At 38.1% G+C, this 15,615-nt stretch overlaps 1 protein-coding gene across 1 annotated transcript in view; it reads right to left on the bottom strand.

The window, feature by feature from the left end:
- The window catches only part of LOC124802831 (dynein axonemal heavy chain 2), a 1,031,222-nt gene that overhangs the window by 897,317 nt on the left and 118,290 nt on the right, over positions 1-15,615 (bottom strand). The window contains 1 exon segment of the mRNA XM_047263843.1: positions 7,979-8,145. Within this exon segment, the coding sequence (XP_047119799.1) occupies positions 7,979-8,145 (167 nt within the window).

Below are 15,615 nucleotides of genomic sequence, written 5' to 3'. Positions count from 1 at the left end.
GAACATATTCAACAACAGAGTTCTTGCTGCTTCTTCACTACGGTATTGTAAAATCTGAAGGTTATCAAGCAGGTGTTGAAGCAAATACACTATTTGACCAGAGGCTTCCAATTTAAAGCAATTCTACTGGGTAAGGACTATTAATAATTCATCGTGAGTAAATAAAATGTATCCCTTGTTATACATCAAAAGAAATAAAAGTAAGCTAACTGCTGTAAACAATAAGACATAAATGTCATTTCCAATTTTATAAGAAATTTTACATAATTGGCAATTTATTAATTACAACCATACATTTATTTTATTTATTTATTTAGATCCCATGAATCCAATAAGTAGGATATTCGCATGGATGTGTCAGATTATTACAAATTATACAAAAGGAACACATAAGAAACCATCTCGCAAGAGGAGATATAGGTGTAAGACAAAACACACATTAATAGACATAGACAAAATTGCAATTAAAAAAACTAAAATAAGGGTAGATCTTAATAGCTACACAAATGCCATAGTAATGTTAACAATGATTCCAACTATCGTAATGCATAAGAGTACATCAGATTTAATTAAAAGAAAATCAATTAGAATTAACACAATTGAAATATTCTTCAACTGAATAAAAGGAATTATCTATTAGATAGTGTTTGAGCTGTTGTTTGAATCTGGCAAGCTTGTGGACAAGTTATTTCAGTGATGGTGGGAGAGCACTGAACACATTGCAGGTCATGTAGTGGATTGCTTTTTGTACAACACTAAGGTTTTTTTACGTCATAATGGAGGTCCCATCTTCCTCCTGGTGTTTTGGGTATGGTATGAGTCATTGGTTCTGTATAGTTGCTCACTTTTACCAATGAAACATAACAGGGAATATATATATTGACACGCAGTTGTCAGTATCCCTAATTTTCTAAAAATGTTTCTACAAAAATGTCTACACTAGTCCGCTCATTGTGCTAATGACTCTCTCTTGGGCAATGAATATTTGTTTGGAAAGTGGCTGATCACCCCACGAAATTACATTATACAACAATAGTGCATGGAAGTAACTAAAATGAACATTTTTTGAGGTGTCTCGGTCACAGACAGTGGAAAAAATAAAGAATGTTTGACTGCTGCCTGTACAAACACCCAGGAACTTGGATGACTCAACTTGTAGTAACTCACTACCATTACATTTAATACTTAATTGACCCTCCAATTTTTTACTTACTTGGAAATGAACAAACTGGGTCTTATTAACATTTAATATCACATTATTTTCAAACCAATTAAGTACTTCATTACAGACGATATTGGCCGAATCCTCAAGATTGTGGTTGGCTGTTTTGTTGATGAGGATGGAGGTGTCATCAGCAAAGAGAATAAAATGAGCTTTAAAGCTAGTACACAACGAAGACTATTAATGAAGAAGAGGAAGAGAAGGGCGCTAAGTATAGATCCCTGAGGAACACCACAGCCAATACAGCCCCAGTTAGATGACACAGAGTGCCCCTCAGAGTTGTGCAACATGATCTTCTGCTTTTTGCTACTTAGGCAGGATTTATCCATGAGCCAGATGATCCACTTATACCATAATGTTCAGCCTTTGCTGCAAGGATTTCATGGTTAACACTATTGAAGGCCTTAGAAAGATCACAACAAGAGATAATTTATTATTAAAAGATTCTAAGATTTGATGGGTGAAGGAGAAAATAGCTTGCACTGTTGATTCACCCTGTTGAAATCCAAACTGGCTACTGTTTAATACAGTGTAATGTAAAGGCAAAGAGTTTGGGCAAGACACAAGCAGACATATATGTCTGCTTATGTCTGTATATGTGCGGATGGATATTTGTGTGTGTGTGTGTGTGTGCGCGAATGTAAACCTGTCCCTTTTTCTCCCTAAGGTAAGTCTTTCCGCTCCTGGGATTGGAATGACTCCTTACCTTCCCCCTTAAAACCCACATCCTTTCGTCTTTCCCTCTCCTTCCCTCTTTCCTGATGAAGCAACCGTGGGTTGCGAAAGCTTGAATTTTGTCTGTGTGTTTGTGTTTGTTAGTGTCTCTATCAACATACCAATGCGAACACAGCACAGACACAAAAACACACACACACACACACACACACACACACATACATATGAGGTTTGTCTGAAATATTTAAATAAATGGTTTGATTTTGATGACAGAAATGTTTTGTCCTTAATGGATTGCATATCATATGAAAAAAAAACTCAGTTCCAAAATATTTTGAAATTAGCCGTATTACTTTGTATTGTTGATTTCCTTTGTGTAGATAATGTATGTTCAGGGCTCGCTATGGTTTCTGATTTGTTTTGGAAGGAAGGGAATGAGGATTTGAAAGCAAAGTTAGATGCTATGACAATACCACAGAAGAAATGAGTCTACATTATAAAAATGATTGGCGCATCAAAACAGTGCAGTGTTCTAGTTTTCGTTACATTTGTTTTGAATATATTTACTTCAAATGCATTCACGGAGAGAGTTTTCTCTATTATGAACATTCAATGGAGGGATGAGCGAAACAGATGTTCAGTTGATATAATAAAAAACGAATTTTACACTTATTTCAATTATGGCGAAAGTTGCAGTGATTTTTATAAGACAGAATTGTCTGGTGAAAAAATGTTCAGATTTGCACGCTCAACTGAAAAGTACTCCTTTTCATTGTGTTAAGTTTATTATGAAGAAAATGTGCAGTACATAAAATTATTTAAAAAATTACAGTGCTGATAAATCACTGAAATCTGGCAACCTTAATCAATGTAAATGTAGAGGGGAAAGGCAACCCACTCACCGGCAGTGGACTCTTTTCACACTATTCACGCTAGCTTCCAAGCTCTTGTTCTGTTTCTAGTAAAAGTGCAAGTTCTGTTTGAAAAATTCCGGAACATTCGTAATTTTGGACAAATGGTGTGCTGGGGGAAAATGCAGTTGGCATTCCTGTACAAGCCTTGTGTTTAATGTGTAACTGCCAGAAGCTTCATTGTTGTATGTCTGTTAGTTATTGTTAGTGCTGTACTGAGCAGAATGTTTTGTCGCACAGTTTGCGAATTTCGAGATGGCAGAGTTACAGGAGCAACGTGCCTGCATTAAATTTTGTGTGAAACTCAAGAAAAACCTTACACAGACACACCAAATGATACAGGAAGCCTACAGCAATGAGTGTTACAAAAGATTCATGCAGTTTAAAAATGGGAATGAAAGTTAAAGATGACCCTCATTCAGGATGCCCTCTGATGTCTGCTGATGATGCACATGTCAGCAATCTCAATGAAATGGTACATACCAATCAAAAGCTGACTGCCCGAGGAATTTGCATAAAAATGTAACATTTTGGTTGGATCATGTCATTAAATCCTAGCACAGGATCTCGGGACACATAATGTTGCTGCCAAATTCGTCCCAAGGCTCATGAGTCATGACAAGAAAGATCTTCACCTCACAATCTGTAAACAACTTTTGGATCATGCAAATGAGAATGAGATGTTGCTTAAAAGAATCGTAACTGATAATGAGATGCGGGTCTACGGTTTTGATGTTGAGACCAAGGTGAAATTTTCACAATGGGTCGGGAAAGGCTTTCCAAACCCAAAAAAAGCTCATCAGGTCAGGTCAAATGTCAAAGACATGCTGATAGTTTTCTTTGATTTTGAAGGATTAGTTCATCACGAATTCATGCCATGGGGACAAACTGTTAATTGATGGTACTATCGGGACATGTTGCAACACCTGCGAGAAAATGTGAGAAGGGAATGGCCTGAAATGTGGCGAGACAATTCATGGCTGTTGCATCATGAAATGCACCTGCACATTCATCACATTAAAAAAAAAAAAAAAAAAAAAAAAAAAAATTTAAAAAAAAATTTAAAAAATTCACTGTTTTGCCTCACCCTCTGTAGTCTCCAGACCTGGCCCCCGCAGACTTTTTTTTATTTCCGAAGTAGAAAACACCGTTGAAAGGACAAAGATTTGCAATGATAGACAAAATAAAAGAAAATTTACAGATGGTGCATCACACGATCCAGCAAGACGTGTACTAAGACTGCTTTGGAAGCAGTGTATCAATTGTGGAGGTCAGTATTTCAAAGGAGATCATGAACAGTAAGTAAAAGGTAAACACAGAAAAATTTTGTGGACAAAGTCCCGGAATTTTTTGAACAGACCTCATACACACATTCACACACATAACAACACAGACAGCCAAGCACACACTCCTACGGTAATGGTAAGACTAATTATTGATTACTGATTATTGAAAGCAGTTGCCTGGGCTGATGAAGGTGGGGATGGGGTAGGGAAGACGCAAGAAGGGGGTAGCGGGAAAGATGCAGATCTTTCAGAAGCCTGTGAAAGGATGTGGTTGAGCTTTTCACATACTGGGTGATCAGAGGAATGCTGGTTAGTGGCTGGTTAACAAGTTTACTGGTGTCAGAGGAGGTGATGGCATAGATCTGTTTGTGGATGAGCTGGTTAGGATGTTGTCTGTCTATAAGCTGAGTTTGTCTGTCAATTAAGACTCTTGAAAGGTTATCAGTATATATCACCAACTCCTGCTTTCCACTGCAGATGCAGCATCCTTCGGAATCAAGGCTGTAAAAAAGAGACTTTTCAACATGGAACGAGTGGCAGCTATCAAAGTGGAGGTACTGTTGGTGGTTGGTGTGCTTGATGTTAACAGGCACATTTATGGAACCATCTGAGAGGCAGACATCGACACCAGGATAGTGGCTTATTGAGTCGGGAAGGAACAGGTAAAGTTGATTTGGGAGTAGGCATTGGAGGGCATGGATGTGTGTGATGTCCTTAGGTTAGTTAGGTTTAAGTAGTTCTAAGTCTAGGGGACTGATGACCTCAGATGTTAAGTCGCATAGTGCTTAAAGCCATTTGAACCATTTTAATCATTGAAGTCATGGAGGAAAGCCCAAAGGTTGTCCTTGTTATGAGCCCAGATGACGACGAGTCATCAATGAATCTGAACTCGACAGGGAGTTTAAGGTGTTGACTGGATAGGAGGGATTCCTCCAGATGGCCCTGAAGTAAGCTGGTATAGGATAGTACCACGCAAGTACCCATGGCAGTACCACAGATTTGTTTATACATTTGGCTTTCGAAAATGGATTTACTGTATTCAGGATGGGGTTGGCTAGTAGGATTAGGAAATGAATGGTGGGTTTGGTACCAGGAGAATGAGAAGGTAATATTCCATGGCCACAAGGCGTTATTCCATGGCCACAAGGCGTTGGGAATAAGGGCTCTTGGTGTACAAGGATGCAGCATTCACAGCGACCAACAAGGAGTCTGGTTATAACAGGACAGGACCTGTGGAGAGGCAGTGAAGGAAGTGAACAATACCTTGAATGTAGGACTGGAGGTTGTGGGCAACAGTTTGGAGGTGCTGGCCAACAAGAGCAGGTGTTCATTTTGTGAGAGCATTGTACCCAATTACAATGGGACAAACAGTAGGGAGACATGTGGGTTGAGTTTGGTGACCAGGTAAAAGGTAGGAGAGCAGGGGGTTGCTGGTGTGAGGAGAGAAATGGATTCAGGTATCGGGTTTTGGGATGAGCCTAAGGCTTTGAGAAACTGCAGCAGGTTATGCTGGATTTCTGGAATGGGATCATGCTCATAAGGTTTGTATGCAGAGGTGTCGGGAAGTTGATGGAGACCTTCAGCCACAGAGTCACTATGATTAATCACCACTGTGGTTGAGCCCTTGTTTGAGGGAAGAATGGCAAGGTCTGAATCGGTTTTCAGGTTACAAAAATTTGTGAAACAATAAACATCGTATCATAGCTGATAAACAACTTTAAAAAACTAAAGTTAATATTATTGGAACAACTGCTAAGGGACATCAAGAGAGTTAAAAGTTTGAAAGGTGAATGCACAACTAAGAACAGTTTTACAATTATACTCATCTGTGGGAAGTGTAGCTCTGTCACTTTGCATGGAGATGTAAATTCATTAATAAACCCAACACTGTTTCAAATTACTCTCCATTTACTCCATAAAAATTGCACTGGATAATAAAATACATAACTTCACACATTTTTTGATCTGGGTGCAACTAACACAGACTATTTGCCTTAAGCATGACTACCACTGCCTTCTCCCACCACTCTTCTTCCCCCCACCCCAGATTTTTTACCCCTCTCCCTTTCTCTCTCCTCTCCAGTCTCCCTCTTCATCTCCACTCCCACTTCCTTTTTCCCCTCCCTCCCCAAACCCTCTCCCTCTTTCCCTCTTTCTTTACCTCTCCTATGCTCTCCTTGCATCTTGTTGTGCAGCTGCTGAGTCACCTGTGGAAAGATCTGCAACTCTCCTGGTATCCCTTCCTTGCATCCTTCTCTATCCCCTCTCCCCCTACTTCAGCTCAGGCAATGACTTTCAATATTCTATTTTATTTATTTCATTGCAATATATATTCCATAGATCCACTTCTGCATGCTAATGCATGGAAGTGTAAAAAGCCTATTATTAAGGACCACAAACAAAGATTACAAATACAAATTAGAAAATAGCAATCAGTAAGTTCCAATTACACTCACAAACAGAGGTTAAGATAATTAAAGCAGCAAGATACATTAAAGTGAGAATACATAGAAATACATGGGAAATAATCTTACCTATCTCTTCTAAAGAATTCATCTAGAGAATAGAAACTTTTTTCATGCAAGCTTTAGCTTATTTTTAAATAATACATTATTACCTTGTAGACACTTTATAGTATGTTGAAGATTTTTGTGCTTCTGTGTTTCACACCTTTCTACACCACAGACAAATTTTTCAGGTCACAGTGTATGTCACATTTCCTTTTTGTGTTATGATGGTGGTATGACTCATTTGTTTCATACTGAGAGGGATTGTGAAACATGAATGTCATTTTTGGAATGAGATAGTGGTTAGTATCCCTATTTAATTAAAAAGATTGTGACACAAGGTTCTTGGAGGTACTCCACACAAAATTCAATAATCAGTCTTGCTGTGACCATGGGAGTGTGTTTTTGGTTGTCTGCATGGTTGTGCATTTGAATTTGTGTACTTTTACTATAAACAGAGAAAGAAGTCAAAAGTTAGTGTGAATAGTGTTTCTTGTTATGTGGCCCTATCTTTCACACATCAATCCCCAATAGGTGAGTGGTTGCCGTTCTCTTATTTTATGCAGAGACTAAACATACATTAAAGAATGAATTACCATAATTACAAAAAAAGAAAGGTAATTAAAGATATTGTAAAGGACATTCATATTCCCATATTTTCAATGAGAAAGTGTAACATAATTACCCAGTGAAGCAAGAGATTGCAATTATGATCCATGAAACATACAAATAACTACCTAAGTAACATTATTTAATGGGCATTACCACATATCATGCAGTGGATGTCTTACCACTCCCTGCTCCCAATCCCACCCCCTTTCACCCTCTCCATGCAAATATTTTACAGTTATGTCTTATTTAACTTTTACATGAAGAGCCACAGCTAATAAATAATATTTTCGCATCACCAGAATTGTTTTTGTGAAATAAGATATTAACTCACGATATATCTACAGAATAATATACAGAGTGTAAGTAAAATCCCTTTATCGACTTTGAGGACAGGTTCCTTACACCAAAACAAGAAAAAAATGTCTAGTAAACATGGGCCCTAAAGTGCATACCTTAAAAGCTATGAACACTTGTTCATCTTTGATACTGTGAACCACATCTCTTCTACTGAAAAAGTGTTCATAACTTTTAAGGTATTCATTTTAGTGCCGATGTTCACTAGACATTTCTTCCTTGTTTTGGTGTAATAAACCTGTCCCCCAAGCTTGTAAAGGGACTTTAGTGATACCCTGTATACTTTTCTCTCAATGATCATATTACCTACATGGTAAACATTTTAATACTATTCGTTTGTGTAACACCGTTTTACATTCATAAGAAAGAATAATATGTGAATGCTCTGAAAAGTAGTCATCAATAACCTACCTTGTATTGTAAAATGGGGATCTCATCCAAATCACACGGATCAAATTCAAGATATGTGGCAAATGAAGTGGGACTAAACCAGGAGAGTCTAGTTCATCCAGTTCCTCACATGGTTTGTTCAAAATCTGAAGGAACTCAATATTTGATTTTGCTTCCATTATAGCTTTCTGTGGACAGAGAATGTTTTAAGTATGTAATGGCGTTACAAAGCAAATAATATGGTTCACACTCACAACACTAATGAGACACATAAAAGCTCACTGTAAGTGACCCACCATATTGTAAAGACCAGGTTATTTCTTTTTATTTAATACACAGTAACAAAGTCTAAAAATTCCAGTGTCACATATAAAGGTCCATGTTTCACACTCATGCTACTTTTTTCATTATACTTCTTAAACTAGTGATAGCCAACAAGAAACATATCTTGTTATCATTGTCGTAAGGGAAGCTCTGACAGAGTGTAAATGATTTAGGAGTAAAGGAGACAACTCACTGAGTAGTGGAAGCACTCTCAACAGGCACACAAGAAAGAATGAAAACTTAAGTATATCTGCCTACAGCAGGTATAGGTAACAATGCAAAGATGCTACACACAGCTACGACAGTTCCCACCAGTGACTGCTGGGGATGACAGTGGTATGTCATGTGGATTGCATCTTCCTGTGTGCTGCTAAGGTCGCCAACTGCCCAGACTACTTGTGAAATGAGTTGTAAAAAGTTTCTAGTTATTCATCATCCTGCTGCAACTACTAATACTCTGCTTAGTTACTGGATTGTCTTGGTTTCTCTATTGGTTTACATTCACTGTGCAGCTTACAGCAACTATAGCTGTGTCTATGGTTTATGCTTTTGCATCATACATGGACAGAAAAGTGGGGAAAAGGCCAGTCTGTATGGTGTATTGTACAGTCTGCAATGCATTAATACCCAGTGCCAGCACTATAGGTCCAAAGTAGGAACTTTGGCAACTACAGCTGCCACTGGAGCAGCAGCAATGGCAACAGCCCCAGGAACACAAAATCTACAACAAGAACAGGTGCTCTTGTGCAGTTATGACCCTACCACAGAATGCCTGCTTTAATGAGGTTTCAGAGAACTGGGAGGTATACCTCTGATGTTTTGAACTGTACTTTCTTTCTTTTAGTATTTCTGGTACCCATTAAATGCATTACTCTTGCCTTCTATCAGTCATTTGTACAAGGTGTTTCAGAAGTCACAACCACTGTTGAACCTTAGTGATTTAACATTCAGTGAACTCTGTGCTCTATTAAATGAAAAATATAATGCCTCTAGATTCCAATTTAATCACCATCATAAACAATACGGACAGTTTTAGAGTCACATGGGCAGCTCAGTTGTAGTGTCTTGCACACCAGGATGATTTTACTTGTTAAAATTGTAAAGTTTTCTGTGTAGAATCATGGATACATGATGTTGTGCCCATAGAATACAGACAGCGTAAGAAGATTCCTGACAGCTCGTAGTGTTGTTGTCAGCTTTCAACTGTGAAGCATTAAAAGTTGTAAGTGGAAACAATGGTCATCAACAGAGCTGTGACAACACTGAGGCACTGCCATAAAGACAATTAAAAATTGTATTATGTTCTTGGTTGAGGTAAGTGTGCAAAACAGTCATGACAAGCCGACTGCAAATGTCAGGGATCAACTTGTGCTGGCTAAACTATATCCTAGGACAGGGAAGTCACAGCTAATGCATTGGCCACATCTGATCGTAGTCTTAGTGAAGTTCTTAAGGTTGCTAAATCTTTTGAGGTTGCCTCTGACGCTCAGCATACTTTCCCTAATAAAATTCAAGTGTCAAAAGTAGTTAGTATTCAAGCATCAAAAGTAGTTAGTCACTGTCACAAACAACAGCCAGCTCGTGATACTTTCTACACAACTAAGTCTTATCTGAGATCACAGTTAAACGGAGAGCCGGTGTCGCATGAGAGACTTAAGTCAGTCAATTTAAATGAACCCTCATCAGTGATGAGTAAACCTTTCTTAAATATTAAGTGGACGGTTCAGAAATGTCTTCCCTCGACATTAATACATTCATCATGTGAGCTGACGATGCTCCATTTGTGCCTTGGCAGCGGCAGCCATCGTTAATGATGCTGTTGCCTGCACTGTGCCACATGGTGTTAGGCATATGTCAAACACCTGGCAGCTGTGTCAATAAGCTGCTTGCCGACATCCTGTGTCAATGTGGTCCAGTGACAAGAGACCACTCCACACCATCAGGGCACATCACATGCAGTTCTGCCAGCACTACATAAGCTAATTTTGGCCCCCTACTATTACTGCCAAGTCACAGACTTACAGTTAGGCATCAGAGCTGCTGTGTCATTAATTGATGAGGACAAGTACTGGTGGCTCAGCTTGTCTTCACCAGAAAGGGCTCAGTGACAAGTCATGTCTTACTGCCAAAGGAAAATTTATCTTCTCAGATAATTGTCACTTACAATTAACTACGAGCATGCACAATATGTACTAACATTCTTACTAGTGCAATTTCCTATAGTAGTTAACATTTTCTGTTTAAGACACCTTCACAGCATTTGGTTTCAAAATAGTGGACCTCATCAATTTAGTGTCAGAAGCAGTGCCATTTTCTGATTTCGATTCCCTTTGTGATACATACAAGGAGATTCCCGAAGTATCGCTGGGTTGTGCAGAAAATTTTATGGCTCACACCTCTTTGAAACCATCAGAAGTGTCAAAATTTTCTAGATCTTGCACTGCTATTTGCTGTTAGAGATGCTGTTCAGGCTGAGCTCAGATGACTTTGGGACCTAGGCATCATTTCTCCAGTCTCAACCAGTCAATGGGTGATGCCTACAGCTGTCATTAAAACTCTAACAGATAGTTATACACCCGTGGTGATTTAAAAGCCACTATCAATGCAGAGTCTAGCATTGATTTATATCCAATGCCTCATACAGAGGGTTTGTTAACGAGACTAGCCACCGGGTCAATATTTTTCAAAAATATATTTAAAAAAAGCTTTATCTACAACTTCCACTCAATAGGACATGAAAACAATTACTAGTCATTTGGACTATACCAGTACAACTGTTTACCATTTATGGTTGCTGGTGCCCCTGCCTGAAACCCCTAGAGGACACGACCCCAGGTGGCAGATTAGGGTGGTAGGAGGGAAATCAAATACCTCCCGTGGACCAACAGGCAGCTGCAGTGTCTGACTCAGAGTGAGCAAAACAGCGTCTGATCCAGAGTGGGCGGCTGGTATCATATGTGGAAAGCAACAGGAAGCTACTAAATTACCATTTCCAAATGCACTTGACATGGCCCTGTATGTGATTCCGGAGGTAAAACATCCCCTCAATCAGATCTCCAGGAGGGGAGTATATGGAGGCTAATTGAAAGTGTAAAGATAAAGAAAAGGAATAAGGAAAAGCTAAGGATTGGGACATGGAACATTGGCACCCTCTTACAACATGGAAAATTGGAAAATATGAAAAAAGAGATGGAGCACAACAATATAAATATTGTTGGAATGTGCATGATGAGACACGGAGGCAATGGCGTGTTACAGAGTGATGACTACAAACTATTTTATCAGGCGAGGAAAAAAATGGAATGAATGGAGTAGCTATCATGGAAAAGAAGAAAGAAAACTCATTGATGGTTGGAAACATGTTTTTTGAACATCACAAAAGAAGATGGTCAACATAGACATCGAATATAGATAATAGCAGAAACCAGATCGGTTACATACTAATACAGAGTAGATTCTGGACATGCATGAGAAAGTCCAAGGCTTATCCAGGAGTAGATATTAACTCTGACCACAACATGGTTGTAGCAGATGTGCAGGTTAGATTGAAAAGAATGTTGGTAGGTAAAGCGAGAGAGAAATTTAACTCGGGTGCTCTAAAGGAAGAAGGAATAACCAAAAAACTTGAAGAAGAGTTCCGAGACAAGTGGAAAATTAGAGGAAAGAGAGAGGGCATATACGAACAGTGGAACCAGTTCAGAAAGACCCTGAAAGCAGCCAGTAAAGATGTTGTTGGTCTGGTGAAGTGCAAGTGGAAATGGAAACCATTGGTTACCGATGAAATGATCTTGAAGATGGCAGAAAGGAGAAAATGGAAAAATGCACAAACTGATGAAGGAAAAAGGCAATACAGAAGACTGTACAATGAGCTGAGAAGAGTATCTGATCAAGCCAGGGACAAATGGATGAGAGAAATCTGTTGAGAAACTGAAACACTGGAGAAAGAGGCAAGTGCGAAAAGATGTATCGAGTAGCCAAGGAAATAATATTTCAGGGAAGGAAGAACAAAATAAATATGGAGATAGAAGGGAAAGATGGAACTCTTTTAAGTGACCCACATGCTTTTCAGAATAGATGGAAAGAATATATTGAATCTCTCTATGAAGTGGATCAAAGACCTTCCAATCTGCAGACTGAGAAGGAAGATCAATAAATGAAGATGAAAAAGGAGATTTTATCCTAGGTTCAGAGGTAAATAAGGCATTAGGAGAACTTAAAAACAACAAAATGTGTGGTGTAGATGACATCCCAGCCGAAATCTTAAAGAGTTTAAAAGAAACAGGTGAAAATGAGTTGACCTCTCTTTGCAACTGCATCTATGACAAAGGGAAATGGCCAGAAAACTTTCTCATGAGTATAATAGCCTCAATCCCAAAGACTAATAATCCCAAAAAGTGTGAAGACCACAGGGCAATCACCCTGATATCATGGGAGCAAAGGTAGTTCTTCGAATTCTGAACAGGAGGCCATATGGAATGCTGGAAGAAACACTTGGTGGAGAACGATACGGTTTCATAAGGGAAAGGGAACACGAGATGCCATTGGACTTCTAAGAGCCATCAGTGAAAGATACATAGAAAAGGGCAAAGAAGTGTATGCTGTCTTCATAGACCTCGAAAAGGCCTTTGATAGAGTGCAGTGGGATAAGCTGTAGATATCTTGAAAAAGAAAGGGTAAAGTGGAAGGAGAGAAGATTGATCGCAAATCTGTACCTGAATCAAAAAGCTCGGGTACAAATAGGTAATGTGATCTCTGAAGACAGCAAGATTGGGAGAGGTGTTAGACAGGGCTGCTGTCTCTCATCGATACTATTTAACATCTGTCTGGAGGAAGTACTGGAAAGCTATTTGGATTGGACAAGAGGCATCAGGATAGGTGGACAAAAAATTGAACATATAAGATATCCAGATGACATGGTGATCCTCACAGAAAATCAAAAGACGCTGACTCCAATGCTAAATGACCTGAATGAAACCTGTGCAGCATGTGATAAAAAATTAATAAAAAGAAAAGCAAAAGCATGGTCATAGGCCTAAGGAAAAGAAAAGTGAAAATTAAGTTGGGGTCAGAAATCATAGAACAGGTAAGAGCACTCAAATATTTGGGAAGTTGGATTAAAGAAGACGTGGATTGCCAACACGGTATCAAAGTGAGAATGGCTCTGACTAAAGAGGCATTTCAAAAGCAGAGAATAGTTGTTTAAACAAGGAATTAAGAAAGCAACCGGTTAAGCGCTTAATATGGAGGGTGGGTGGCCTTGTATGGTGCAGAGAGAAGAATTGGAGATTGTGAAATGTGGATATGACGCAGAATGGAGATCCGCTGGACTCATAAAGTCAGGAATGAAGAAGTACTGAGGAGAGTTGAAGAAGAAAGGAGGATGCTGCTGAAGGTGAAGAACCGGAAGCTAAACTGCATAGGCCGCAATCTAAGAAGTAGAGGCAATTGAAGGTTTCATTCCAGGAAAGAGAGGGAAGGGCAGAATAAGGTTCCAAATGCTGGATGATGTCAGCAGGCCAAAAGGAGAGTACCAAAGAGTGAAGAGGAAAGCATAAGACAAAGAAGCCTGGAGGGCTATGCAGTCAAAACCTGCTGCAAGGCAGACAACCCAATGATGATGATGATGATCATGATGAGCAGCCTTGCCATCTTCCAAAAATACTTGGAGCACTTGAGGAGCATTTTTTTGAAACTCAATAAATGCAAAAAAGCAAACTTTTCAAAAAATACTTTTTTTAATATCATATCAAACTATTAATAGCATAAATGAGATAACTTAAAATATATATAGTTTTTGTAGACACAATTCCAACTGTGTGCTTTATTTTACTAATATTTTACGCTATCAGGCTCCTATGTTCTTCCATTTTTTTCAAATGAACTAAACTTGTATTCCTGTTAGGAATTTATTTAATCATTCTATTATTATTGACAATTGCGACTACTGATAGGATCTTATTATGAATACTTTATTCTTTCGCTCCAGAGTTGAACTAAGATTATTATATTTTCCAAGTATTTCACCGAATTACGGCACAATTCTTTGTTATGTTCAAAATTGTGAGAATTATTCACAACATGTTAGGTTTCAGTAAAAAAAAACTTATTTTGTTAAATAATAATTGTTTAATTTAACATTTCTATTTTCATTTCACAGTAGCAATCACAAATTCTCAATTTATGAATGTTATAGATTTTTCTTTTTACTACATTTTTTCTTATGTCGCCAACGCAATACGAGATTAAATTAAATCATCCTGAATCTCTCATAAGGAGAAAAGCTAGTTAGAAATTTCCTTGAGATTACAGAAACACAAATTAAACGCTTTTCAGCAGGCTACAAGTCTACTGACCTTCACTGCAAGCAATAAAAGGTAAAAAAGAGTACAATAAACTAAAAAGTGGCATGTGTTAAATACTTAATTCATTTACTTTTAGTTAATGATAAGAAGAGATACCTCTAATTAATCCACATACTAATGGTTGTGTGTGATATTTAAGTAATAAAAATAACCAGTCTCATGCTCATATTTAAAAATAAAAAATCAAGAATAATTGGGATACATTAAGTTGAAGAAATTCTGCTTAATAATCAAATATTTCTTCAATTACTGAATTATTACAAATATATGAATATACTTAAGCTTTTACATCCATTACAAGTTCCGCTAGCCAAAGCATAAATTTCAATAATTCCATAATCATATCCACCCATATTTATAAAATACCGTAGTTAAAGCTTTAGTCCATACACTTCAAGGTTTCTGAAAAAATTCAATAGAGCAGAGGCTACTTGGCTGCAGCCTTTCACTCCTTCTGTTTCAAGACAAGTAAAAAAGCAATCCTTCCCTTTGTCTGTGCTTGGTAATGAATCATAATGCATAAGCTGTATACTCAAACATGCCTTCAAAAGAATACTACACCTATGGAGACCTTTAGTAGTGACTGATTTTGTTGTGTGTCAAAACATACTTTAACCAAGTTTAGACTTTCCTCCTTCATAATTGCACAGAACATTTTTGCACAGTTTGTGGAACTTGTGGTTGTTACTAAGTGATTATTATTCTCCAGATCTTGTTTGTTTATTATTCTTCAGGTCTTGTTCTTTTTGAGAGTCTGTGAAATGGAACTGCGGTGGTTTTGATGTGGCTTCCTTGTTTCATTTCTTGTGTGCAATCTGTAACCCTCAAGATATTTGATAAGAGTAGCTTTATTTAATAAGATTTGTTCCAGATACCTTTTCTCAATGTTCACTGAGGTGGACCTGTCAGTCAGTTCCAACCAACCATGTTCCAGCAATCTTCACAAAACTTAAATCTCTTATTCATGGATGG

The sequence above is a fragment of the Schistocerca piceifrons genome, chromosome 6 (genome assembly GCF_021461385.2).
Source record: "Schistocerca piceifrons isolate TAMUIC-IGC-003096 chromosome 6, iqSchPice1.1, whole genome shotgun sequence".
In the NCBI taxonomy this organism is placed as follows: Eukaryota; Metazoa; Arthropoda; class Insecta; order Orthoptera; family Acrididae; genus Schistocerca; species Schistocerca piceifrons.
Note: the sequence above shows the minus strand (reverse complement) of the source record. Positions and strands in the feature narration are given on the sequence as shown.